Consider the following 27625-nt stretch of genomic DNA (forward strand, 5'->3'; position numbering starts at 1 on the left):
GAGTCAAGGACTGCAAGAACAAGGGCTGTCAGGACAGAAGTCATAAAAAACCCCAAACAGATGGGAAAGCAAAATACAGGTGTATTAAGGTGAAATACAGATGTACCAGCAATGCAGCAAGAACAAGTTGTTAGCTTGACCATGCTATAAATGCTAGCAATTTCTGCTAGCATGCTAGAAATAATGCTAGCAGTTTCTTGTGTAAATGATGTAATTTTTTTAAAAAGAAAAACCCCATATGCAAATAGAAACTTTAATTAGCAATTAAAAGCACAACTTCCCAGCTATACAGTTGCAGCCACCTCTCCCAGATCTGTCTCACTTCTGCAAACCAGTGACAGTCATCAGGCAGCAGGCCAGCAGTTAATCATCATTATGAACCTCACAGAGAGCAATTTCATCCCTTCTCCCTTTTTTTTCTGGGCACAGATTTACTAGGTCCTGCCTGGGGACACCAGCAAACCACAGGCAATGGCTCCTGGCATTCCAAGGAGCTCACTCACTCCAAGGTGCCTTTTAGATTTATTTATATTATTTTTTTTTAATGACTCTAGGGCACGCACGGCTTTGATGGGGTTTTGCACAGTCATTTTCAATCACTGGCTTTACAGCAAATGACTGTTTCTTGAAGCAGCAAGAAGAATTAAGAGGGAAGGGGAACCGCACGACATGCAGCCCTGCTCCACCCATGTACACCTCTCCAACCAGAATATGATCACCTCTACAGACAGTTTGCTAAACTTAATGAGAACTTAAATCAAGGGCATTTTAATACAAAACCTGATAACTATGATTATGTCTTGCTTTAAACTACCCAGCTAGATTAACTCTCAGCAATTCCACTTAGCTCTGGATGCTGCAAACAAAATCCTGCCCAAGGGCTGTCCCAGATAGTGGGACATTGCGGCTGGGCAGCAGAGTCACTGCCGAGGACACTGCAGGAGCTGACTCTGCACATTACAGGATAACGTAGGTGTATGGAGGGGAACGATCCGGTTTAGTTCACTCTTCTAAAGCGGACAGAGACCTCCACTTTTGCTCTGGGAAGACTGCAATGGTGGACAAAACACATTTCTTTTGCCCATGACTGGTCCAAACTGGTCCCAGCAGCTTCCAGTCCCACAAAATTTCATTATTAAACCAAACTTTTATTCCACTCTCTTTTATCCCTGGCTTTTGACCGTAACAAATCCTAAATGAAACATGATGTAATGCATGCAAATCAGCTGAGAATTTGAATAATAGGGAAATATCATTAAGTGGGAAAGTTTAACTCAGAAGGTCAAAATCATTCTAGCCAGAAGAAAGAGATGCTGCACAGGGAACACATGCATGCCCAACATGGGACTGACTGCTCCTTTCTTACCTGTTTGGTGACTGCCAGCTAACAGCAAGGCCTGAAGCTACAGTGCCATTAGTAAGTTCCTAAATCTCCTGGCCTTGAATACATTCCTAAACTCCAGGGAACAGCTTGCTACAGTATGCTACCTGCCAGCATCCCTACAGCAAGGCCATTAAACAGCAAGCTGCCTTTTCCTCCCTCCACCCCCTTTTTTGTTAAATTTTAAATGTGGTACATGCATCTGAAGTGTTACCAGCTCCCAAATGTTATTGATCACAGGCCGGTCTCAGGTAGGAGACTTGGAATGATTTGAGGGGCTGTGAAGCTTGCATGTTACAGCCTGGAAACCCTTGAATTAGATGCTTTCCCTGGCCACTCTCTCCTTGGCCCTCTGAAAGAGCAAAAACCAGATTACATTCTTACTCCATTCTAGGATGTAACTGTAGATTTAGGACAACCTGACAGCTCTACACACTTCCTAGTGGAGGACAGATATAAAAATATGACATTAATTCTTAAAAGCACAGTTTTGTTGTTAGGATGAACACTCGTGAGTTGGCAGCAGCAGACAGAAGTGGTGGATCTTACCTCTGGTCTGCTGGACACACTGCCCCAGGGGCTTGGGGTGGAGCCTGAGCTTGTCCTTCTCTGGGTTCCCAAAGAGGAAACAAAGATACACTCACTAAGTTACTTAATTTTGCCAGCCACTCCACAGAGCCAGGAGTGGCTCAGTTAATGGCATACCTTTAAGCCATCATAGGCTTTTGCAGGTGGAGTGAGGGGCTCTTGCTGCATGACAAAAATTTGTAGCTAATATACTACACAGATTTACCCCATTCTATGCAACACCTCCTCACAACTTTATTCTAAAAAAAAAACCCAGAAAGCATTTCACTTTCTAATGAGCCAGAAAATGAGGAAAAAACATCTTTCTTCATATGATGTACTCACAAGCAGCTCTCTTAAGCTCATGATTTCTCAGCACTGAAAAACCAAAAAAGGCTTTCAATAAAGCGAGATCTGGGCAATGTTCTACATCACCATTTAAGGACAATTCAATCATCTTTGTTCTGGATTAAGTCTTGCTCTAGATTAATCTTAACAGAGCAATGAATAGGAAATCCATGACTTGGGAAGTTGGCAGATTTTATCTTTAAATCCAATTCACAAGTAAAATCATGTCTCTTACAATGGATAATTCTGCTGCTGTTCAAGTTATTTTCACACAGTGGGTATATAAAAAAAATTATCTCTAGATATCTCCAATTGAAATGACTATTTTTAACGCTCCCTGTCATTTTGAGTGCTTGAGAAGACTAACACTACTGCACCAAAAAGAGGAGCTTGACAATCAAGGAATCCATTAAGCTACCTATGACACTAACAGCAAAAACAAACAAACAAAAGTTTAAAAAGACTCAAGTATATAAAAAGAAAAAGTCATGTGATTTTCCTACAGGGACTACAGGAGTGCACAAACCCCCTTGTGTTGCGACACAATACCTTTGATTTTATAATATCCTTCAGCTACATAAATATTAGAATATAAACCTGAGCTCTGCTGACAAAGAGCAAGGGAAGACAAACAAACACTTCTGGCACTTTATTTTCTTTTTTTAGCTAATCTGCTTCATCATCCCTTGATTTCAGGTATTTTTCTGAAGAAATGCTATTGTTGACTCACTCACCCTTCAGACACCACAGAGCCAAAGCCAGAGAGTGAGGAAGGTACACCCTGTTATTCTCTCTGCCTGACAATGCCTCAAATGCTTCAGAGAAGACATGGTGAGCAATATCAGGCAAAATATACTAGATATAAGAAAATAAAAGTAACTGTCCTCTGTTAGGGCTACACATTACTTATTTCTTGCCACAGAAGACTTGCAGGCTGCTACAATCATAAGCAGAAAAGCTCCTGTGAAGAGTTCATGATCATCCACTACCCTAGCTATAGTGCCCAAGGAAGAAACAAAAGACAGTATAAAGAAATGACCTCTAGAAAAAAAAACCTCCCAAAACAAAACCAAACACCTCCCCCCCCCCCCAAAAAAAAACAACAAAACCCCCAAACCAAAACAACCCTAAACAAAAAAGAAACCCCAAAAGACACACACAGGGCACATACACAATATGCATTTGTCCAGACAGAGAGACAGATGATGCAGCTTGGCATGCATCACATTCATTACTTCACTAACTCTTATCTGTAGTCAAATGGGCTCAAATTCCCCACTCAAACGTTATCCAAAATTAATACAAAACCCCAGGTGAGAACACAACTGTCTGCGTCATAAACCCCCTTCAAATCTGCTCACAAACAATGGAAATTTTAAACATCTTTAATAAAACGTGCCTTCGTATCTCCCCTCCCAACTCCAGAATAGGTAATTCCCAGGTTCACAATGAAGAGCTGAAGCTGAAGACTTAGTAATTACTGTGGGTTTGAGGAAGAGACTGCCCTTGTCCTCACTTCCACACTCAGACAGCTCTGCTCTTGGGGGAAAAACAAGGAGCCTTATGACAGGAAGAAGGATGGCTGCAGAGGGCGACCAATAGACAATGGAGAGGGTCAGAGTTTGCATTCAAGGATATTCTGGGAAAGCAGTGGCCAAATTGTGTCCCTTCACCCTGCAACCATAATTTAGCCAAACATTAAGCCAAAAGAAATCTCTAAAGCAGTATCTTTCTTACACAAACATCCGAGCATCAGCAAAGTGAATTTTCACAGTGTGGGTCTTTGCTTACTTTTGGCAAGGTAAACAGATATATTATTGAGTTTTGAAACAAAGAACACTCCCAAGCTCCCAGTGCAGGCTGCCTGCTCTAACACTAAAGAAAATTTCCACAAGCTGCTAACTCCTGTTTTACTTCAGCTTGCATTCATTTCCCAACAATTTAAATTTCTCCTTTTGCATTGTCAAGCCAAGCAACAGAAAGCCAAAAACAGAAAGCTGACAGTGAGATGAATCCTTTTGTACTAAATAAGGACATTTTTATTTCACTTCCAGCTCATCTTCTCTCCTCTTTTTTTACTCCTGCTGACCCAAATTTATCTTTTCAAATGCTGGAGCTAACATGAAAGTTGTGAAGCAAGGCACGCACAGAAGCACTATTAACCTCCTATTTTAATCAAGTATATTTCACCCTAAATAAGTCAAGACATCCCCCAAGCACATACTCCCCAGACTAGACTAGCTTGCTGTTATCTGATGGTTGGAAGAGACGTGGCCAGCGCACTCTTTGTAGAGGAGAAAGGCAACCAGGTCTCAACTAATCAACCTAGAAACTAGGAAGGTAAAAGAAAAAAAAATCATGTATGCCCAATTTACACTGGCAGACTTGGTTAGCTGAGCCCCTGCTAGTGCCAATAGTGAGGAGGAATGCAGCAGCTTGTCCTCCTCCTGCAGGAGCTAATTTATGTGCTATCTGCAGATTAGAGGTGAAAGGAACTTTTTTATTTATTTAATGGATCTGAACCAATCTTTCTTCCCAGTAAATGTAGCACTGCTTATCTTCCCTCTAGTATCTCTCATTATTATAAATAAATGGGAAACAATGCACTGTCTCATCTACTGGCTCCCCAAGGCTGCCCTAGCTATACCTCTCTGCTTACCTTAATATTCACTTCAGACATACTAAAGTAAAACTAGAAAATCCAGTACTGCACCAAACAGTTCACTTATCTCCAGATTTACCATCTAGATAAGAGTTTCAGAAGTGATTATGATATACAATAACGCATAAGAGATGTAACTGTTCGAAGCAGCTCTTCCCTCACAGAATTCAAAACACCTTGAGCAAGAGTGAACTCTATTCATTCGCACAGCCCCAAATTTAATAGTATCTTTTCCATCTGAAAGGTACTAATTAAATGTCTCAACATAACTTTCCTTCCACACTGTCTTTCTCTTCCTTAGGATTTATTATTATAATTCTCTGTGTGTCCTATATAAAATAATTACATATCCTAATTAGATATCCAGGTAGCTTCAATTCATACACTAGATTGCTTTCAAAGGAATGACCATTTTCACTCCATGTGCATAACTAGCTCATCTAGCATTAGCTGGAATTAGATAGAACATCACCAAAGGTAACTAAGTCTATTTAAATAAGTTAAAAGGATACAAATCAATGTTGCTGTTGGAAAACCAGTCTGAGCAGCTGATTTCACAAGGACTGCCATAAAAGCCTTAATTCTTGCTTTACTAACATGCAATGTAATTGGCATTAAGCTGGTCACAAGTTACTGGGTTTCAAAATGCTTTGGGGTTTTATTAGTGATAACAGAAGGGCAGACAGCATATGAAAACCTTGAGAACAGTTGCCCAAAGCCAAGCAATAACTACATTAATGCAGTCCTATGTAAAGCTTTTGCAGAGAAAGCCACCTGCGCATAAATGCTTCTATTTCCATTTCACCCAGAGATTAAATTATCTGATCAAAATCTTGTCCTGGAAAAAAAAATATCTTTTTTTTTTTTCAACTTCATTCAAACTCAGTAGAACACTTAATCCTGCCATTAAAATTGCTTAATTAGGAGTTTAGAGTAGAAAGTTGATGCAGCTCATGAGCTGTGACTACTGAACAGTGGTGGCCTGGCAAGATTTGCTATCAGTAGATGCACTGAAGAACAGGAGAAAACCAAAACAAAACTACAGTATTGTGAGAACTGGGGAAAAAAAAATATTACGAGGTTGCTTTAACTGTAATTGAAGCAGCGTCACTTTTTAGAGGGACTGAGGTTAGGGACCGATCTTCAAATAGCAGGGACAGCAGACCCCTAGCAGCAAGGATTTCAAATACCCTCAGTGTGAGAACTCTGCTGCTGCACTGAAACCAACTTCAAAGGTGGTTAGCCCACTGTCAACAGCTTTCCAAAACCTTCTTCACTCTCTCTGACTTTACTCTTGCTAGTCTGAAACCAGAGTCCTCCTTTAGCAGTAAGTTTTGAGAAATGGAGCTTTGCCCCTGCAGCTACTATCATAAATGACTCCCTTCATCCGCTTCATAAAACAATGAATACTACCCGACTTACTGAGCTTAGCTCAGAGCATTCAGACCTCATCTCACTGGCACTTTGTGCCAACCAGAGACTTCAGCAGATGGCACTTCAAATAAGAAGACAGCAAAAGCTGCTCATGTAGGAGACACTCTGATTCAGAGAGCAGCTTTAGCTGCAGTCTGAGATCAGGCAACAGATGTTGGCTCAGCCAACAAAACCTGTATGGATCCTGTAACAGAAACATAGAATCATTCAGGTTAGAAAAGATCAGGGTCCAACCATTAACCTAGCACTGCCAAGTCCATCACTAAATCATGTCCCCGACAACCACATCTACATGTCTTTTATACCCCCCAGAGATGGTGACTCCACCACTTCCCTAGGCAGACCATTCCAGTGCTTGACAACTTTTTTGGTGAAAAAAAATCTTCCTAATACCCAATCATTTTCTCTCTCAACCACAATATAAGGGTAATCCTGAGTATCACCCAAATAGAAGTAATTTGCTATTAAGTTGCCCTGTTCAGAATACAGAAAAGGGCCACGTAATACATACTGCTGTACTTCAGCTTGTACCTTGTAACACTATGGTTCAGTGGGGAGTTAATGATGAAGTCAGGAATGAAGTCCAGGTTCCAGGTGTATTCCTGATTCAGGTTCATCTGTTGTAAAACTCACACTTGAAGAAAGAACTGGTGGTTACTAAGGCAGCAGAGTCCCAAGAGGAGACATATAAGTTTATAAGTTTATAAACATTATAAGTTTAATGACAGCTGCAGAGAGACTGCTTTGCATCCCCAGCTCACTGTGTGTATCACAGCAATAGAAACTGTGATTGCATTGGGATACTCTCATTTTTTTAAAGCCTAGGAAGCAACATGAACCTGCTTGGACCTCTGCTTGCAGCAGCAATGAACTGCAATGCACTATCTGACACTGTCTCCATTACTCTTCTCAGATAGGGTAATTAGGTACAGGAACAGGCTTCCCATGAAAGTGCTGGAATCACCGCCCCTGGAAGTGTTGAGAAACCATATAGATGGGGCCCTCAGTGATATGGTTCAGTGGAGGTCTTGGCAGTCCTGGGATAATAGTTGGACTTGATCTTTAAAGTCTTTTCCAACCTAGTTGATTCTACAATCTCTACAGCTGCACAATCAGGATCAGCTACTGGAACTATAACGTCAATAGCATTCAGAGTTATGTTGACCACTATGTCATTCATTTGATGGAGGACAGAGATGACCCTAATAAGACCTCAGTCCTGTCTACAGCACACTGCCTACTTTTCTTGGTATTAAAAAAGACACACTGGTAAGCAAATATCAGCTGTAGAAGTCTGAAAGTGTAAATGCTGCCTTCATTTTAGAAACATGGATGACTTTGATCTGCCTTCGCTTCAAAAAAACATCAACCAATTTTCTGCCATTATGCAGGGGAGAGGGGGAGGGAAGCCTCACCTTGCAGGAGGAGATAGAAACCAAGTGCAAATGTAAACTTAAAACCAACAAAGAAGAAAAACCCGAGCCACCTACATTTCTTGGAGAAGCTATTCTTAAAATAGAAGCTAGAATGATATCAGAGTGCTGCAGTACCACAGGGGACCTGAACTTCCAGAACTGAACAAAAGCGATACCCTCTGTTTGCAGCAGCGGCACAGTCAGCTACTTTGCATCTAGGAAAGGAAGAGTTAACATAGGTGCTGATGTACCAGCCACCTGCTGTGTGCCACCCTGAGCCCTGAAACAGCAAAATAAATGGGGCAATAAATTTTTTTCCAAGCAATCATACTAGATGGGAGGAGCACAGTGAACAGAGGTCAGGGTTATCAGGGAATTGCTTGGCTTCCTTCACCCCTGCCCACACTTGACAGCAGCAGCACTGCGGTCCAACAAGCAACTGCCCTCAATGGGAGAAAGCACAAAAGGATGCCCTGCAACCAGGGAAACAACAGTAAGAAAAGAACATTGACCAAATTTTTTCTTCTTCCACAGAAGACCCAAAATTAAAAACATTCTCCTAAAGCCTGTCATTTGCATAATCACATTATCAAGATTGTCTTTCACATAGAATGAAGTGTCAACACACTGAGTTTTCAATATAATGAATGAATATAATAGAGTATGCTTTCCCCCACCTACATAGTTCTCTGCAGCTGGACTCCAAAGATTGTGACAGGGAGTAAAATATTGTTAGCCACCTAAGTATTGTTTAATTAATTCTCCTAAGCCACAGAAAAAATAGAGCCCCAAATGAGCATTTGAAGAGATATGGGTATGAAAGTATATGAGCATGCTCAGCACAAAGAAGCACATATACTGAACTTGTGACTTTTTTTTATCAGCAAGGCAGAAGTTACTCTGCATATGTAAGTGGCTTTCAAGCAGTATATTAAAAAAATATATACAGTGTGTTGGTATACAAATGTAATGTGCTAAAATTTGGGGGGGGGAGGGAAATCATGCATATATAATGTACCTTTGTATATTCTGGGTTCCTCTTGGTTTTAATGAAGACTTGAGGCTTTCAAATGAGTAAGAGCAATAGACATGAAAAAGTAGGATGGAAGAGAAATAAAATACATTTACTACCTAAAGAAAGTGTGAAGCAGCAAAGCAAAACATAGTAAAAGAAAATTTCTTGTTTAAAGCATTGCCAATGGTCAGACAGCACAGGGCATGTCAAGAGGAGTAGAAAGCCATCAGACAGACAGCTATGAACTTCACAGCACACATGCCACGGGGCTTAGACAGCTTCCACAGGAGGAAGGGAAATCTTTGAAGATTTTCAATAGGGGATAAAAACCAGTAGAATAAACCTGATAAAAGTCACATCTTGCTTTTTTTTTTTTTTTTTTTTTAAAGCTGATCATTCTCAGGCTCCCACAAACTGCTGTGCATTTCAATCACGACAGAGAAGACAAAGACCATCGTGTTTCCAGGATGGGGCAGTAGCATGGTACTGCATCGAAGAATAACTTGCAAGAAAACTAGCCTGGGAGATGCTGCACATGAATGCTATAGGCCAACTCTAGTCTAGGCAATAAAGGATGAGTTAGAAAATAGCAGATGCCCTCTCTGAAAATACTGTTGGAGATACACTGCTATCTGTGCCACAGCGGCTATCAGAGGCAGGCAATGGACAACTTGGGTCTCATCACTCCAGGCAGGTATTTATCTCATAAACTTTAGATTATTACCTAGGTATATCTTAATCACCATCTGAACAACTAGTTGAGTTGAAAGTGTAAGTTAAAATTCTCACTGATATTGAGACTTGAAATTTCAGCAGAAAGCAGAACAACAAAACCAAGTCTTTCACTTGTTTCCCTACCTAAATCCCACTGAAATTCAATTTCAAGTTTTAAGAGATATCACAGAATAGCTGGGGTTGGAAGGGACCTTAAAAGTTATGTACTTCCAATCCCCCTGCCACAGGCAGGGAGACCTTCCAATAGACCAGGCTGCTCAAAGCCCTAGCCAACCTAGCCCTGAACACTGCCACAGATCACATTATCAAAGATGTGAAGCCACAGCTTTTCTGGGCAACCCATGCCAGCTCCTCACCACCTCACAGTGAAGAATTTCTAATGTCTAACCTAAATCTACCCTCTTTCAGTTTAAAGCCATTGCCCCTTGGTCTGTCACTACAGGCCCTTGCAAAAAGTCCCTCTCCATACTTCTTGTAGGCTCTCTTTTCTGACTGGAAGCTGCTTTAAAGGTCTCCCCTGAGCCTTCTCTTCTCCAGGCTGAACAAGTCCAACTCTCTCAGCATGTCTTCATAGAAGATGTGCTCCAACTCTCTGGGCATCTTTGTGGCCTTCCTCTACACTCACTTGAGTAGGGCCCCAACACAACTGGGAAATAGAGTCTACAAGTTACTTAAGAATGACACTGAATAAGCATTTGGTTATTTGGGAATGACAAAGGAGGTTTCATTTTTAATTTTCGTTAAGTCACCCTAATTAATTAGTGTTTTTAAATGGCAATGAATCACTTCCTGAAATAATTTGTATTGGCTAAATTAATTCCAGTGAAGGAAGCCAATTTGCTGATTGTAAATTATCAGAGTCTCTGACTAGCTCCTGCATACATTGTGTACCATTTATTAGGCTACTGGGAAACAAAGGACGACTACTTTTCATCAGTGAACAAGATTACAGCCCTATTAAGTGACCAGCTTATTGTGGTACAATTATAGGTTTCTATATTAAGAGTTCAAGCCAGGCCTCATTAAGAAATAAAGCTGAATGCTCAGAGGAAAGGAAAAATAATCAGAAGAAAAGCTTGTTTTCTAAAGAGATGCACCAAAAAAAACTATTTGAAAGGAATATTCTCATCCTCTTAGGTTAATGAAGAGAAGTTCAGAGATGCAAGACTAATTATGAATTTACTTCCACCATATAACAGTGGCTAAAGGCAATCTGAAGCCTGGAGTCCCAGAGCCTGCTTCTCTCACTCATGGTTAGATTGTTTCAAGGCTCCCCTCAACTGACATCTGAAAAGAAATGACCAGGTGAGAAAACACATACATGGGTTACTGCTCCTCTCCAACAGGCCAAGAAGGTGCTTTCATAACACTCCCATGCTGCTGCTCTGAGAGCCTTCGTCCAAGCTCCAGGAGACCGCTGCATCCATCCAGCATGTACCACCACCCACCCACTGCAGCAAGATGACTTGGTTAAAGTCTGCAGCACTCTTCTCAATGGATTTCCTTTCTTCACCCCTCCAGAAATAAAAAAATACACATAAAACTTTACCTAAGCTAATTTGCATGGCACTCTCTTGCTTTTATCTGCATCTCCTCACTGGTATCAAAGCCCTGACATTTCTGCTTGAGAAATCCTTCCCTGGCTAACCTGCTTATCAGTAGTAATGAATACTCATGCAAACAGGTACAAAATTAAATGGCTTCTTTACAGTGATTATGATAAATTGAGTCGTGCTTAATCTACATAATCAAATTGCTTCTGTGTTCAGCTGTAATACCTTTTTGCTGCCCTGGGAGCAGGTTCAGCCTTGGTTCCTCTTTTGACAGCTTCTTTCTGAGAAACATTAACCACGACTGGGAAAGGGGCTACTTGAAATGCAATTATTTAACATAGTTGTATGAGGCACATCTTGAACTCTGCAATATGGCAAAGCAGGTCCAAATGCAAGGTGTCCCCTTTAGGGGAGGACAAAAGTTCATGTAGGACACAAGGGAAAACAAAGCACAAACCAATCTCCTCAAAGCTACTATCCATGCACCTAGACATAAGTGAAGTGACCCTCCCAAGATAGATAAACATCTCTACTCAACTAGCTGCAGTGAGCTACTACCAGTACCATAATTTCCTTTCCCTATGCAAGAGTATCCTTATATGCAAGAGCATCATCTGCTTACATGCTAATGAAATAGAAGAATGTATTATCCAATCTTCATCAAGACCAGATTCACATTTCAATCAAGCTGGCTAACTCTTGTCAAGGTGCCAGAAACAAAGGATGGCACAGGTATGTAATAAAATCCTTGGCTGAAGAAATAAAAGGATTTGGCTCAGGAAAGGTTCTGAAATGCATCTCTGTGTGTAACTCTCATTTATCAGGTCACTTAGGCCAAAAGTGTCCTGAAGCTTTCTCTACTTTTAAATATTGATCCATTTTATGGAGTAAAATGAGAAGTGAGAAATGGTTCTCTACACAAACTGTAAATAAGTGTTATTTAAAAGTATATTAAACAGTCTATTTACATTTGTCCAAAACATGGCATTGAAAGAAGCAGAGCAAAGGGTTACTTCCTGACATACTTTCTAGGAGTCTTATTTGTTTGCCTGGGTTTTTCTGCCTCAAAGAATCTAACAAAATTATTAGTCTGCAAGCTAGGTAATGTTTAGAAATAAGCACTGTGAGAGTAGTCCTGATGCTAAATGCTAATAAGCACTTACAGATAATTTCTTTCTATTCTTATAGACTTTGACACAGGTGGAAAGAAAGCACTGTCTGGACATCTGTGGCTGGAAGAGTGACAGCTCTAGAAAAAAAGTTCCCTTTGTCTTTGTAACCAAAGGAAAGTCAACACAAAGGTGGAGGAGAGCAGAGGGAGGGGGTAGGGAGGAAAATGGGTTCTGGAAAGGGTTGTTGCCACAGTTTGGCTCAGGAGGAAATAAAAGCTTGAATTACATAAAAATAGATTTAAGAAAGAATCAATGACATTTCATCTGAAAGTTTAAGTTAAGTTTTAATTAGGATCCAAGATTTTGCACTTAAGTGCATGAAGTGGAGTATGTGTACTTATGCTTCCCAAGATAACTGACAGATCTGAAACTTATTCATCTCAAAAGGTTAATTAAAGAATGATCCTTGAAAGCAATACTGTAAGGAAACTAAAGCAAGTTTGCTCCACTGGGGAGCCTGGTGGAAAAGCTGGCACACAGTGCCTGCATCCACCCCCCTCAGAAACACTCCAGGTAGCAAACTGAAGTGACAACCCAGACACAAGTAAAACAGCTTTGAACCAGCCCAGCAAGGCACAAACAAACAGCATGCTTACAGCAGTATAAAGTGGCTCTGGGGCCGGTTTGCCACCCTGCACTGGGCTCTGCACAGCTGCTAGGCTGGAGCTGCTCCAATGCGTACACCCTTTAGAAGAGCAGGCATGATCATCACCAGTGGGGAAAGGTAGGTGTGGTAACTCTTGTAATTAGGAAACTAAGGCAGAGTGACTCATCCAGGATCAAAGTCTGCAATTAAGCCAGAAATAGGCTGTGGGTTCCCTGATTCCCACAGATGATGACAGCACTGCAAGGCAAAGGCCTCCCCTATTTCATCTGAGCATCATAAAAATATCTGCCAGCTTTTAGGAAAGCCTGTATATATGAAGCTCATTTGAAAAAAAAAATAAAACCTCATGCCAAATTTAAGAAATGTTATCAAAATGGAGAACAGAAGAGTTTCATCATTCAAGCAAGACTTGGTTGGACATAAGTGACCTTTGGATGTCCAGTCATTTGATTTCCTAAGAACATGAGCAAAGTCTCAATTAGGTCAGAGAGGACCGATGTACTGGTATGGGAGAGAAATGTGCCACTGTATGGGTGAGGAATACTTCTCATCTTGGGAGGACTGGAGATATGGTGAAGCATTAGGGCCTCTTGGCAAAAGCAAGCAAGGCTGCTTACTTGATACGTAAAGCAGGATGGCATACACCACAGGCACAGAAACACTCCACCAGTGGCTCTCAGATTACAGACAGCTTTTTGCTGCTTTCTTTACAAATGAGAGCCAGGTACTGTGGCTGCCATGGGAGAAACAGGGTAATTTAGAAGAAGTCCAGGGAAAAGCAGAGGAACAATGGAAAAAAATAAGTTATCCGAACAGCAACAGATTCTGAATGCTGTTTAATGGAGTGAAGCCTGAACGTTATTTGGTGCAATCATGATGGGCCTGATTTAACTATTACATTTTCACACAATATTTTTCATGCTGCTTGACAGCCCTTGATGGCAGCTCAAAAGTTTCTGTCAGTTAAGAAGGTCTTTATGAGTAAAGCATATGTTTTTATCCAGCAGAAAGACAGACAGCTTTCAGCAGCCACTCATCGGTGTATCCTTAATCCTCCTAAATATCAGCAAGAAACAAGTTGGTGACCCTACATCACCAAGTCTCATGCCTACTACTATTCAAACCACAACAGCCCACTTTTTACTTTTAAATCCAAAGTGCAGCTTCAGACACCTGGATTTATTTCTGATTTGATTCCAAAACATCTATCTGAACTGAGTGTATGCCAGTGACAAGTGAATCACGGTTGTGGGGGCAGTACATTCAGATTGAAACAGACTGGTAGACAGTACCCATTCAAAACTCTTTGTGAATTCAACATTTCAGGACATCAATCAGGCAATGTTCCACTTTAGCTACTTAGACGACTTGCTTAGGATGAGCTCCTTTCCTCCCCCTCCAACAAGCCCATTATGTATCTGATCTGCGAACCCTTGCACATACAAGAGGGTTACTTGCTTAAGGGTTTGGGTTTTTTCTATTTTTTTCTGGCAAGGTTTTCAAGAGCACTCTGAATTTAAAAGCAGCATCTTTTTTCTCCAGAACAGCCCCATGCTGAAAAGGCCACTCTCAGAAGCTGTGTCAGGTCTGCCTGCGACATTAATACACATGCTATATGTATATTAACTGTCACTGGAACAGTTGTTGAGGTGACTGCAGCCTGGGCTTGCCTCTTTTACACATCTCCTCATCCAGGCATGGGGGCTGTATGTCAATGACCAAGCCCATATAGATACACTAACACTGAGATAAGGCTCCAAAGTATTTGCAGGTGCTACTAATACACCCACAAAAAACATTGCTTGGCATCTGAAATCCCAGAAGCAGAACTGTATTTCTGGCAGAGAAATTCAAACACCCAGGTGGAAGAGTTAAGAGCAAAGTAGTCCCTGCTCCCCCAAAATCCCCCAGCATTTTAGTCACCATGCAGATCTTCATGTTCTCATGTTAATCTGCAATACCTATAAACAGGAACATACCAAGTGCAAACCCCCAGCAATGCTATTTAATGAGAAAGCAGGAGACATCCCTTTCAGACCCAGCTGGGTGCTTGAGCAGAAAGCTTACCCCATCTGGTAGTGCCCTCCAGCACACAGCACTCACAAACTCATTTGTATCATCTTCTTTCCGGTCCTTGTCCAGGACACTTTTGACTGTATCAAACTTGAATGTCAGCAGTGTCTTTGAGAGGCCTTTATAGTATAGGTAGAGGGAATTATTTTCACTTCCTGGAATTAAGAAAAGAAATACACAAGATTAGGTTCTGGTAGCAGGAACAGAAATAAGGCTTCTTAGCTCTTTCACCATTTACGAAAAAAACCAGACATTTCCTCCTTGTAGTTATCACACTCATGGTGCCCTGGCAACTGGGAGCACTCCACAGCAAACTTTTGCGATGTGTAATAACAAGACCAGGTTTTATTACAAGACAGCTGCAGCATGCAGCATACTTGCAAAACATACAGGATCCCAACTGTCTTCCGTAACTTCCTTAGGGCAGAACACTTTGAGCAGAGCAGAGCATCTAAGCTACCACAGGAAATACTGCTACACCAAGCCTGCTTGGTGTTACAGCTCAAAGGCAAGTAGCACTGTGTTTGTTTTTCTTGCTGTAATCAAGTATGACAGTTTGGTCTGTGGAGATTTCAGTAAGAGACTAGACAATATGCAGGCTTTATTAAGAAATCCTTCCCAATTTTTGTCTTGCAAGCTGTACAGAGATCAGAGAATACACAGGTCCTCTCTTCAGTGGGAACACAGCTGTTCTGCTCATCCCAGCTATCAGTCTGTCACTGTTTTCCCACCAACACCTGTAGATTTACCTAACAGTCCAACTTAAGAACTTTTATGGTGAAAGGACAGAAATGGCCAAAGGGGTAACTGCTTCAGAATAATTCAGTATTCTAGGGAGCTGTTCACAGTGAGGGTGTATTGCTTGGTCACACAGAATGCTGTACTATCAAGTACAGGATCCTTGTGTGGTCCAGGCTACTGCCCTTCCTTAGAAAGAGGCAGGAGTTTATGTCACTTGTTAAACTTGAAAGACATAAGTCATATTAATAACAGCTACACTAGTAGATGATTTTTGGTGACACAAGTCTGAATCATCATATACAAAGGACTCATGTGAAATAGGAGGAAACTGGCAACAGACCCCCTTAAGTCAGGTGTCCTTACACCATTCCCTGGGAAGGTAAAGAGGGTTGGAGTTTCAGAATAATCCTTTATTAAAAAAAACATAGTTATGTAGCACAACTGCTTGTGTGCTTTGCAACTGGAGAAGCACCAGCTCCAAGCAGTCCCATTAACATTTGTCAGGATGCTCTACTCACCGCAGGCGATGTAGTCTCCGTTGGATGCAAGCCCTACGAAATTCTTCTCATTGATGTGACCCTTGAAGGAGCGCAAGCAGTGAGGCTTCCCTACATTCCACAGTTTCAGCTGACTGTCTGTTGACCTGAAAACAATTCCTGAAGTTACCCTTCTGCCATGCAGCTGTAACTCCTTCCTTGCAATCCTGCTCCTTAACACCCTACTTGCAATGTAAGCATAGGAAGTCTTAGTGCGCTCCAGGAGATCTATCACACTTTCAATCATATGTAACTCAGGCTTGAGCTTGGAAAGGTATGTTATTTTAGAAGCCTGCCAAAATGCATTATGATTGAATAAAACTTTCTTCCTCCTATCAGCTGCACACTCTTCCACTGAACTCTTCAGCCTTTGGGCTATCACTGACTCCTCTACATCCTCACAGAGCTTGGACACACTAATTCTTTTATTTATTCTATTTTAAAGCCTCTACACCATGGACAAAATCTGTTCCCTTCTCCATGCTGGCTGCAATCCTCATTCATGCTTTTACAGAACTTGGGAAGCAAGCAGTCTCCTCCCTCTCAAGCTGCTCTGAAAGCATGCTCTCCTCCTGCCCAATACCGAGCAGCAGCATATAAAAACCTACGGAGTCTCAGAGTTGCTATTAGCATTAATGGGGTTTTCTCACATGTAATTGAGACTGAATGGATACAGATCCCCAACTTCCACTTTTTTCACCTTGGCAGCAAAGCTAAACATTGCTATCAAAAATATAAAGACTCTGTTGGGATTAAACCAAAATTGATGTTTCCCATTGTTCCCTCAACATGCAAACACACCTGCCTTCAAAATGTGTTTCTATTTACTCTGCAAACATTTTCCCTATGGCAAAAGAAAGGAGACAGAGATAGCTTCCTCTACCTGTCAGCACTCAACCGAAACAGGAATACCCCAGGTTTCAGTAAGACACGATTAATTTCTTCCCTCAAACCTGAGGGGACATGACCCTCTCTTACTTTACAGGTGTTATTCTCTACAAGTTGCCAGGCTCTGATATTTTGGCACTTAACTGACTTTTAGTGAAACACTCCTCAGGAGGGATACAAATGGTGATCTGGTGGGACCGGACCCCTATGTAGCACCCTTGAGGAAAGGCATAATGCTGTTCTGATCTTAAATTGAAAAGATATTGGGAGCAGTGCATATCAGGCTTCTGGGTGGGAGGGAAGGTAAGCAGGTCACACTCCCCTCATGCAGATTATGTCACCCAACCTTGCTGCTTTCTGAATATTTAGAGTTGAAGGGGAAAAAATCCCACCCAATGCCCAAATATTGCCAATATCGTAAGACATGAGCCCTCCACCTATGTCACACTTACCTAAAAGTACAGCATAAAAGTGGAGAGATGCACCTTGTACTACACTGCAAAAATCTTACCTGCCCTCAACGAGAGCTGGAATGATAAAAGAGTGATAAAGAAGCTGCAGCAAGATTGGTTGCTCATTTATAACAGCATGAGGTCAGATCAGAACAAAGGTATGAACTTCATCTGTAATACTGCGGCTTAAGCAGGAGTACATTCCTCATCCTAGGTCCTGACTGGTGGGTGGGCCCAGAAACAGAGTATTCTGCTTCTCTGCCTGATGCTTCTTCCATGTTCATCTTACCTTACACTGCTGCCCACTGCCCCTTCCCTTCTCTTGTCCGTACCATCACAATAGCAGCATAGATCACAGAAAGGGCAAAAAAACGTACACTGCTGCTTTTTTGGCCCACAAGTACAGTGAGGTGCATTCTGTTCTGTTAGGGCAGCTGTATTTTTAAATAAAGCAGCAAAACACTAATCCCTGGTCTACAAGCTGTCAGATTCTTGTGACAGCTTCTTCTATTGGCTAAGCCATCAAGAAGACATCACATATGTAGGCACTTAACCTCTGTATTTTAGTAGCATACATTTTAGACCTCTTCATTAAAATAAAACCACTTAAAAGTCTATTACTAATGGAATGCTTTTACCGTTAACAATTTCCCATCAAGCTCTAACCATGTTTGCATTGGGTAGTATGCTATAAAAGAAGAAAGTTATTTACCACTGGACTGCAAGGATAGGAAGAAGTCATTGATCTGTTGGTGTTACACTGCCCTTCTGGTTTCATACCCTCTCAAAAAAATATCATGGATGCACTGCTCTGTTAAATCTGTCTCTCTGTAAATCAGCACTGCAATCAATGAGTTGTGCTAAATACCAAGCAGTTTTGAACATCCTTCAGGTCAAAAACCAACTCTACAAGGCAAACTAAATCAATGTAATCTATAAAAGAGCTTTAGCTAGAAATCTAGAGAATCTGAATACACATATAATAAAAAAAATCAGAAAATTACTACTTGATTTTTGGGAAATCACTACTGCTGTCCCCTCTCCTCAATTTGCAAAAGACATACAAATAATCTGCTCTCTCTGACATTTCTTTCTGTTCATGCAGAAAAAGATAGGTGAACCCTCCAGTTAGTCCCCTCACCCCATCGTTGCCTGTTAAAGTCTGACGGCTCTACTGATATTCCTCCCTGTGACTGTGGGATAAGCTTTCTCAGGCGGTCAGGTCGAGGAGGACAGGGCCACTCTGTTCTGAAACACCCCATAGATGATGCTCCATTTGATCAGGTCTGTAAATCATTCTTAGCCTCCTCTTGCTTCTATTAAACAGCATCTTACTATCCAGATTTGGTCTAAAGCATTAAAGTTTGTGTGTTCTAGTAATGAATTTGCACCCATATTGAGTTATAACGTTAAAGGAAATAAGAAAATTGCTGATTAAATATAAACAATATCAGAAGCCACCAGGGAATCTTCTATTACACAGCCCAGCATAACTCACTAACAGCCTGAGCACAGCTTAAAATGCTCTGCTTTGGCTCCAGTTTTCTAGAGCAAATGGTGTCAAAACATGGGACAAAGCCAAGCTGGATAATCACTGACTTGGTATATAAGACAGCAGAAGTACTTTATGGGACTAGATCTATCCCTGTGATCCATCCCTGCTGCCCTTGGGTGTTACACACAAGCATATTGATAACAAAGTCTTCCCTGCAGCCCTCCCCCAGGTTGCCTGCATTTTTCCCCAATGTGTAGAGGGGCTCACCATTGAAGAGGCTTGTAGCCATCCATTCAAACCTCTCACTATGTGATCTGACAAACGCTCATTCCATATGACTGAAAACCTACCTAGAACTGAGGCAATCACATCTGGCTTTGGAACAGATACATTGAGCCATGTAACTGGACAGAAGCTGTAGAGTATTATTCTTTAGGGCCTCCATAGCAGACCTTTTGGTCTACCTTGGCTAAAAAGGTAGGACCACAAAACACAGCTTCTCTATGTCTACTTTCTAATCCAAGTATAATCCTAAAAAGGGCCTTCACAGAACAGATTAATAAATTACCAGAGAACAGATCAGTCAATTCTACTTGAGTTCCTTTCAGGCTGTGGCTAAACCCTCCTAAACATAGCAGTACCATTTGATAGCTTCTGTCACTCATCAGGTGTGTTTTACTGAAGATTAATATCCTCAGGGCTCTGCCAGCATCCTCCTCTACAGCAGAGCTCTGCTCAGGAGCACATAGAACACTTTCTAAAAGGAGAACCCACCTGCAGCTTCTCAAAGTCTGGGCTTGGGGTCAGGAGCTAGATCTAATTGTCTTCGCATTCCTCTTACGCATTTTAGCTTCACAAGGCAGAGCACAATCAAGAGTCAGCAGGATTTAATTTCTATTTTGTCTTAGAAAAAAGCAATGAACTGCTTCCCAAAAGCACCACAGAGAGCAAGTGCTCCTACCCACACAGGTGAACTTGTGCAAGGGCCCAGATGAGTGACAGAAAACAAAGGCTACAATGTTTTTAGCCTACATAAAAGGTAATACTTACGCAGAGACAATTTCTTCCCCACTCACGAATTTTGCATAGGAGACCGCCTTGCGATGCCCTTTGAACACCATGATTGGCTGCTTAGTGTTACGGAGATCATAGTAGTGAACACAGTGATCTGGAGATAAGAAAGTAAAGGGGCAAAATGAATCGGTTGGGAAGAATGCATGGGACTTCTAATAGCTCACAATAAGTCTTGCCTGCAGCTTCCACGTCTCACTTAAAGCCTTACCTAGGATAAACAGCCTGCTTTATAGCAAGGAATGTTTAAGCAGGCTTCTTAAAATGGCCTCCAAATTCAGTCTGGAAGGGTGCAAGCAGCCTTTCAAAGAGTCAGTGAGGAGAAAGAGGTGCATCCACATGTGTGTGCAAATACTCCCTGCATGTGCCTTCCTACAAACCCCGTTAGGCCCATATGAAGCCAGCAGCTAACAGGACTCTTGCCTCTCCTCTGCATGCTCTCTTGGCTCCCTGCCTAACCACTCCAATTAACTTCTCCAGGTCCCTGCACCCCCTTCTGCTCCTCAAACTGTCCTCTTTTGGAAAACCATTGCTACTTATACTGGATCTTTAAAAATAGGGATTAAATTTCTCATGCTTACTTTAAATGGGTAACACCCACACTTTCGGATTTTGCTTCCCTCCTTTGATTTTATTACCAAGAGATAATTAGCATTTCTGCTAATGAGAGAAGATTAAATTCCAGTTCTTTTTAAGATTTAATTCACAGATGTGCTGCAGTGCCACAACTACATAAAAAGACTCACAACAGAATTAGCAATACATTTTATTTTCTGTGCAACTAAATTTCAATTCCCAAGAAAATAATGATAATAATAATGAGAACAGAAAATTCCACCAGATCCAAAAAAGAATAAAAAACCTTACCAGATCCAAGCCCCAAACATCCCTGTTGCTCTTTGCAAGTCAATAAGGTTAATAAGCATCTCCCTGACTTCCAGCCTTTAACACTGAACTTCATTATATTATTCCTTGCTATTCTGGAAGCCCAGGGAGGGAAGGCCATGAACATGCAAGGGAACAGAGCTGGATACCTTTCTCACCAAGCAACTTGAGATACCCAGACATCAGTTGAAAACTGCTTTGACCCTCCTCCCTCTGAAATAACACACTGCCAATGGAAGTTTATTACAGAGATTATATAGAAATTAATTTAAATGCCAATAGCTATGGTTATTTTTGTATTTTATAGCATTTCAAATCAGGGCTCTCAGCCATACGAACACCATCCAGCTGTCTCAAAATCCCATGTGGTCTGAGAGATAACTGGATTTACATCAGTCACGCTACAGCAATCACCATCAGACTGGAAAGCGTAGCTTCTCCCCTTTATTAACAGACTAACTGGTAGCCATGGCAGGACAGGGGGCTGTGTCAGAAACACCACCTGTAAAACAGGTAAGCAGGGAAGTCAACTTTCCCTCTAACTGCTTCCAGAATCTTGTTCTCTGTAATATGATGGGTTCAGAGATTTCTCCAGCAGATGCTCCAAATAGCCATCCAAATTTTCTTTACCACTTACACTGAACTGTTGAATTACCCTTTTGTGTTGAAACCCAGCAGCTACTGTACCCATTACTGCTAACACTGAAGTGCTGTACCCCCCAAGCACTCCTTCAAACATTCTGTTTCTTACACCTCTGAGATATTAACCCTCCAGAAACCTAACACTTATCAACCCAAATCCCAGTGCATTCCTACCATTTGGGTATTTTAATTAACTGGAGAACAAGATCATGTTGCAACAGGCTTATTGCATACAAGTGTAAAATTTCAATGGGACTTTCAACTAATCATTAACAATCTTAAGATTTGGGCATCCTGGTGTCAAAATTTTAATTTCTGAAAAACTAAAGCCAAAAAACTCCACATTTTATCATCTGTCCAGCAGACCTGCTGCAGAGCTTCAAAACAGTTAACAGACCATTGTGATTTTAGTGAGCAGAGTAATTCTAGCAGGGCTCTCTATTAGAAGCCAGTTAGTGGATAAGGCTTTCAAGTCTATTTTTGCTTACAGTTTTAAACTCCTCTCCAGCTGGCCAGTCACTAGGATACCTTTTGAGCACGAGATTTTATCTTTCAGAGGGTGGCACTGAGAGGGGTACCTGCAGATGGCTGCATGAGAGCAACTGGAGCAATGCAGAGAGGAAAAAGCCATAGCAGGAAAGACCATTTGCAGAGCAGAGACATGAAGTTGCACTCACCTTCTAAACATCACAATAAACTGCTCAAAGCCTGCCAGCATCTGGCCTCCACACTGCATGTGCCTCTCAGCATTGGCAGGGCAATCAATCACTGTCTGCTCTGATCACAGAGTCCAAGGGAATGGGCAAGGCCAGTGGGTTCTAAAATTAGCCACTTAATTATTAATTGATTATTTCAGCAGCAGAAGTGTTGATGCCCAATTGAGTTGTATGTGGTTTGTTTTTTTTTTCTAATTAAATTGAAGCAGCTATTTAAGTAGATACATGAAGACAAACACTCACTGCATTCATTAAAATCAGAACAGGTGGTTGTGTTTTACAATTAAAGAGATACTGTCTCTTGTAGGCCATATGGACTTTCCAAAAAACATGATAAAATGCCATCTGCTGAGGAAGGCAAGAGCCCAAAAATTAAGCTAAGTGAGAAAAATACAACTCCCAGGTACCCTGGCAGCAGCAGCAGCCTCGCCTGGTGGAGTTTGATGAGCTGAAATTGTCTGCGATGGGCAGCATCCCAGGCATGTCAGCAAGTCCAAGGTAAGGTGGCAGCATGCTCTGGAAAGCTCAGAAAATAAATTGGTCCTAAGAGGCATCTGAAGGTAAGGAAAAGAGTGAGCACTGAGGGAAATGAAACACTTCCCAAATTCTGCAAAGGCCTGTAAGCTCACCCAGCACCCCACCACTAGCTCCTGCCCTTGGCATTCTTGAGATACTATAGAGCATACTCCACCACTAATCACTGATGCACAGGGGTATTTGCTTCTTGCTTTGCTCCTCCAACATGAGCACTGAAATCATCACTTGGCAATTTCTCTCTCTCTTTTTTTTTTTTTTTTTTTTTTTTACAGCTCTACAGTTTCCACCCTGAACAAGAAACTCACTTAGAACAATTTCAGCTTGGAAATGACATTTCCACAGTTAAAAGTCTCATGCCTACCTAACCCCTGGGCAGCAACATCTCGCTGCTTTACTTTTTCTTCTGTGTTCAGGCTTAATTGAAATATATATGAGATAATGGGATAGAACATGTATATATCCCTTAAACACTCTGAAGCAATTCTTGTCTAGTTCAATGTCACTGCAGAAGCTGAGCACAACATGATTCTGCTGTTGTGCCTTCCGAATTCAAATGTTTGCTGGCAGGCTGTATTTTATTTTACATATATATATATATATATATATATATATATTCAAAGTTATCTCAGAAGGCAAAAAGGGCAGCTATGCTCTGCCACTGCTGCTGAGATGTCTCTGACCTCAAGCCTGAGTTTTAAATAGTGCTTTTCCAGACTGCTCAAGAACTGCTTACTTCCCTTAAGATGCTGCCACTTTCACCTTTGAGCTGTCTGGTGACAGCTAATAAAGAATTCAGACTTTTCCAAACTTCTGAAGGATTTCGCCATCACTTCAGTAAATATAACCTGCATCAGAAAGGATGGCATCCCTCATTGCTTGGCAGCTCATAAATTCACAAGACTCCAGCTGACAGGAGTAGGGCAAAAGGAAAGGATGTTTTTGTTATATAAAAGGTGAAGTGATCAGCACCTTCTCAATCTTGGTCCTCAGACTCAGCCTGATGGCAGAGGTGAGGACACAGCAAACAAACTAATGATGTGGTCACACGATCATAGAAAGTCAGGTTAAAAACTATCCCTCCCCCCCCCCCCCAAAAAAAAAAAAACCCAACACCCAAACCAGGAGAGCTGGGAACTACTAATGGAGCCAGAGGCATCTTAAGTAATTTCAGAGTTGCTCAGAAAGATTGAATTGCTCTTGGATTTTTGGTTGTTTAAACAACAACAAAAGAACAAAGTCTGTTTTTAACAAAAGGGATCTTCCTTACACTTTGATATGTTAATAAAATTCTTAGGTTTAACATCACCTATTGCAAAGCTTTTAATATGTAGTGATGAGTAGCGGGTCCAGAAAGTGGTTAGGAAATATCACAGCAGCAGTTTTATCTTTCACTGAGTACTGGAACGTGCAGGGAGACAGCATACAGAAGCCAGGGAGCAGAGCAATCCAGCTCTCCATGTACCCAGCCATTCTAAGCAACATTCATCTTTCAGCCCATGTGCTTCACCCACTTTCACCATGAATATTAACCAGCATGAACTAAAGCAAAAGACGCCCCCAGGCTTTTTTCAACCAGTAACCACTTACTTGAAGGGATATCAAGCCAAGGACAGCAAAATAAAAATTTACCTGCAATGCAACAGTTTTACATTTAATGAATGTAACTACTAGAAAGCCCCAAGAGCTGCATACAAAGGTTACGTGACTTTCCTGGAAAACTGAATTGCTGGAGAATCAATGACTATTTTTCTGATTTCAATCATTTAGAAATATCTATTTCTTGACTGTTCAATATTTAGATTATTGATCTGTTAAAAAAAAATAAGTAATTTACATTACTTGGATTTTTCAGTGCTCATAGACTTAAGAATAAGTCTACTTGCTACTTACTAGTGTATGCTACTACATGTCAGATGAATATTACGGCCGAGATGCCTGTATTCAAAACCAAAGTTGTAGGGTAGCAAGCCCAACTTGTCTAAGTCTTCTGTTGTCTAAGGACATTTTGGACTTTTTTTCCCCCCATACCAACTAAAAGAGATCTTCAATACCAAGCTTAGAGGTCAAGCTCATTTCATGTACTAATGCTCTGGCTACAGCCTGCAGTCCTGCATCCCTCACCATCTATCTGTTTTCTTCCACACTAACTTCAAGCTTGGATCAAGGCTGCCTGTTTTCACCAGTGAAACAGTACACTGGTAGTAAGAACAAAAGACATTTATAGTTTCAGGGGTGTTTTTAAATGTGTTGGCCAAGATTTAAACTGAGTCAGAGCAAGTTTGGTGCAAGATACCTCTGGTCACATCCAATTAGGTTATTCTGAAGAAACAAAAAGAGCAACAAAATACCAGGGCATAAAAAAGCCCACAAAATGCCTTTCAGCAAAAAGATGAGAGGCGTGATTTTGTGGCATTTAATTTTTACTTTTATTGGTTTCATAGATCCTGAAGGAAGCCTCCACTAATCAATGAATATTGATGGGGTCAGCAAAAATTCAACTATGAATATTTAAACAACTACCTATAGAAAATTATCTTTACTAGTTTCCTCTCTGTATACCATGCATAAGCAAGATTACTCAGTGCACAGAATAAAGCCTTCAGAGCTACCTAGAAGTGTATCTAGGCAACTTGTTTAGCAGGAAAATATAATCGTATCCTTATTCCTTCAAGTGTCCAGAGCCCAATAGTTCAAACCAAAGCTTGTGTTTCAAGTGTCTCTGGGTGAAAAGGAAAGTACACATTGTCAGCCTTCTAAGTGGTATTCCATGAGGGAGAGGGCAAGCTGTCTAATGAATTTGTGTTGAACATAGATAAACAAGCATCAGAAAAGAACTTTTAACATCAAGAGGGGTTAGACAAAAGTCTCTTTCAGCCAGGCTCAGTGTGAGTTTTTGCTATACAAAAGGAAGGATGCATTTTCAGAGATAAAACCTTTGGCTAGACTAAAAATGGAAACAGAATCAGGAGGCTCATATGCAACTTCAGTTTCTACCATTGAAAACTTATTCTTCTGTTAGTGAGGAGTAAGAGTAAGGACATAAAAAGGAGCAATATCCCAGTTTTAAAATAAACTCAACGTGCTATACTGCACTGTCTTGCAGTATGCTGAAGATGACATGGCACATTAGATGCCTTGCTCCTTACAGAAACCTGAACAAGGACCAGATAAGCAAGTGCTGCTCTTTCTCAAAGACTTGAGAAAAGACAGACAGCTGTTATAAGAACCCAAACCTTGAAGTTGAAATGCTTTAAAATAATTTGCCTTTAATTTGACAGGAGATCTATATGAGCCTCAGCACCCTCTTGGTCTCATAACCATCTAGCAAACTGCATACTTACATAAAGAATAACAAAAATGATATTAATAAGAAAGCGAAACTTCTTCAGTGGATCTACTACATACCTCCACACCAGGAAATAGACTCTCACTGCAAAGGCAGCTCTATCACCAAAGGCTAGTCAAAGACAACTCAGGATTTAGTTATGAGGAAGCCCAAACTTAACCCTACTTAAGAGTGCAGTTTCTGTTAGAAACCCATTTTTGCTCAAGGGTCCTGAAAGCTGTAGAATAACATAGGTTGGAAGTGACTTCTGGAATCCACCAAGTTCAACTTCCCACTCAGGGAAGGGACAAATGCAAAGTTGGATTCAACTTTCAAGTTAAATAATTGTGTTCAAGGGTCCTATACAGTCAGGCCCTGAGCATTTCCAAAAGATGGAGATTCTGTAAGGTCTTCCCTCATCTTAGATGTCTTGAAAAAAGCTCTTATGCCAAAGGATTAGGGAAGGAGATTTTTTAATCCAAATTTGTTTAAGTTATTTGCTATTAACATACGAAAGGAAAGGCATTAGCCCACCCCTCAACATTACAATATTAATGTTTAGGTTTTGTTTTGCTGCTTCTCAGATCTTTCAGGTTTTGTATACCTACTCCCACATGATGGGGGTGGCGTGAAACATTGTCATACAGCCTTAGGTCTCCTTTAATTTTACTTTTTTTCCTTCCTAGCAAAAAAAGAAAATTGAGAACTGCTGAACTTTAACTGTTGCCAAATCAGTAATACCAAACAACAGCATTTAAGAGATTTTCACATGACTGAGGTGGTTTTGTTCAAAAAGTTTATGGTGATGATTTAATCTCCCTTGTGGTAGAGAGGGAGCCAGGAGCTGAAGCATCCATATATGGGTCTTGCTCTGGAGATAATACTGGGGACACAGGACAGTCGAACACTCCACCTTTGGTAACAGTTCAGCTCAACAAGAGGTGAACTTTCGTACAGTGATCACCAAAAAAACCAACCAAACAAAAAAACAACACACAAAAACCCCCATATTTTTAATCTTTGATCTCTTCTAGGACAGAAAAGAATGCATAGAAGGAAAAAAAGGGCTTTATTATAGCAACAGAAATGCAGGGTGGCATTTCAGTATTCAAGAAAGAACAGTGAGAAAGCCTTCCAGCCAAGGAAGTGCTACGAGGAGATTTATTTCATTTGACAGAGTAATATGGATCAGTAATATGATCAGCAATATGATCAGCACAGGCTTTGGCCTATCACAAGCCATTTTAGGGCGAGAAAACCGTGTGCTAACTTCCACCACGTAAAGGAAGCAGATACTCAGAGAAAAGACAACACATTAGGGATGGGAAACAAAGTGGACTTGAATTCAAGGGAGCAAAGCCCTGCACCAAAAATC

The 27625-nt window shown here is 41.1% G+C and overlaps 1 protein-coding gene and 1 non-coding gene across 3 annotated transcripts in view; both read right to left on the reverse strand.

The window, feature by feature from the left end:
* COP1 (COP1 E3 ubiquitin ligase) overlaps nt 1-27625 on the reverse strand; it is a 130474-nt gene that overhangs the window by 20547 nt on the left and 82302 nt on the right. For both annotated transcript variants that reach the window (XM_034064224.1, XM_034064223.1), the window contains exons 16-18: nt 20125-20242; nt 16222-16346; nt 14957-15117 (exon numbers count right to left, since the gene is read on the reverse strand). In XM_034064224.1, the coding sequence (XP_033920115.1) occupies nt 14957-15117; nt 16222-16346; nt 20125-20242 (404 nt within the window). The remainder of the gene's footprint in view (nt 1-14956; nt 15118-16221; nt 16347-20124; nt 20243-27625) is intronic.
* Nucleotides 973-1108, reverse strand: LOC115946737 (small Cajal body-specific RNA 3). Its single transcript, XR_004080778.1, has one exon. It is a non-coding gene; the product is annotated as a small Cajal body-specific RNA 3 (non-coding RNA).

Source organism: Melopsittacus undulatus, chromosome 6, assembly GCF_012275295.1.
Source record: "Melopsittacus undulatus isolate bMelUnd1 chromosome 6, bMelUnd1.mat.Z, whole genome shotgun sequence".
Classification (NCBI taxonomy): Eukaryota; Metazoa; Chordata; class Aves; order Psittaciformes; family Psittaculidae; genus Melopsittacus; species Melopsittacus undulatus.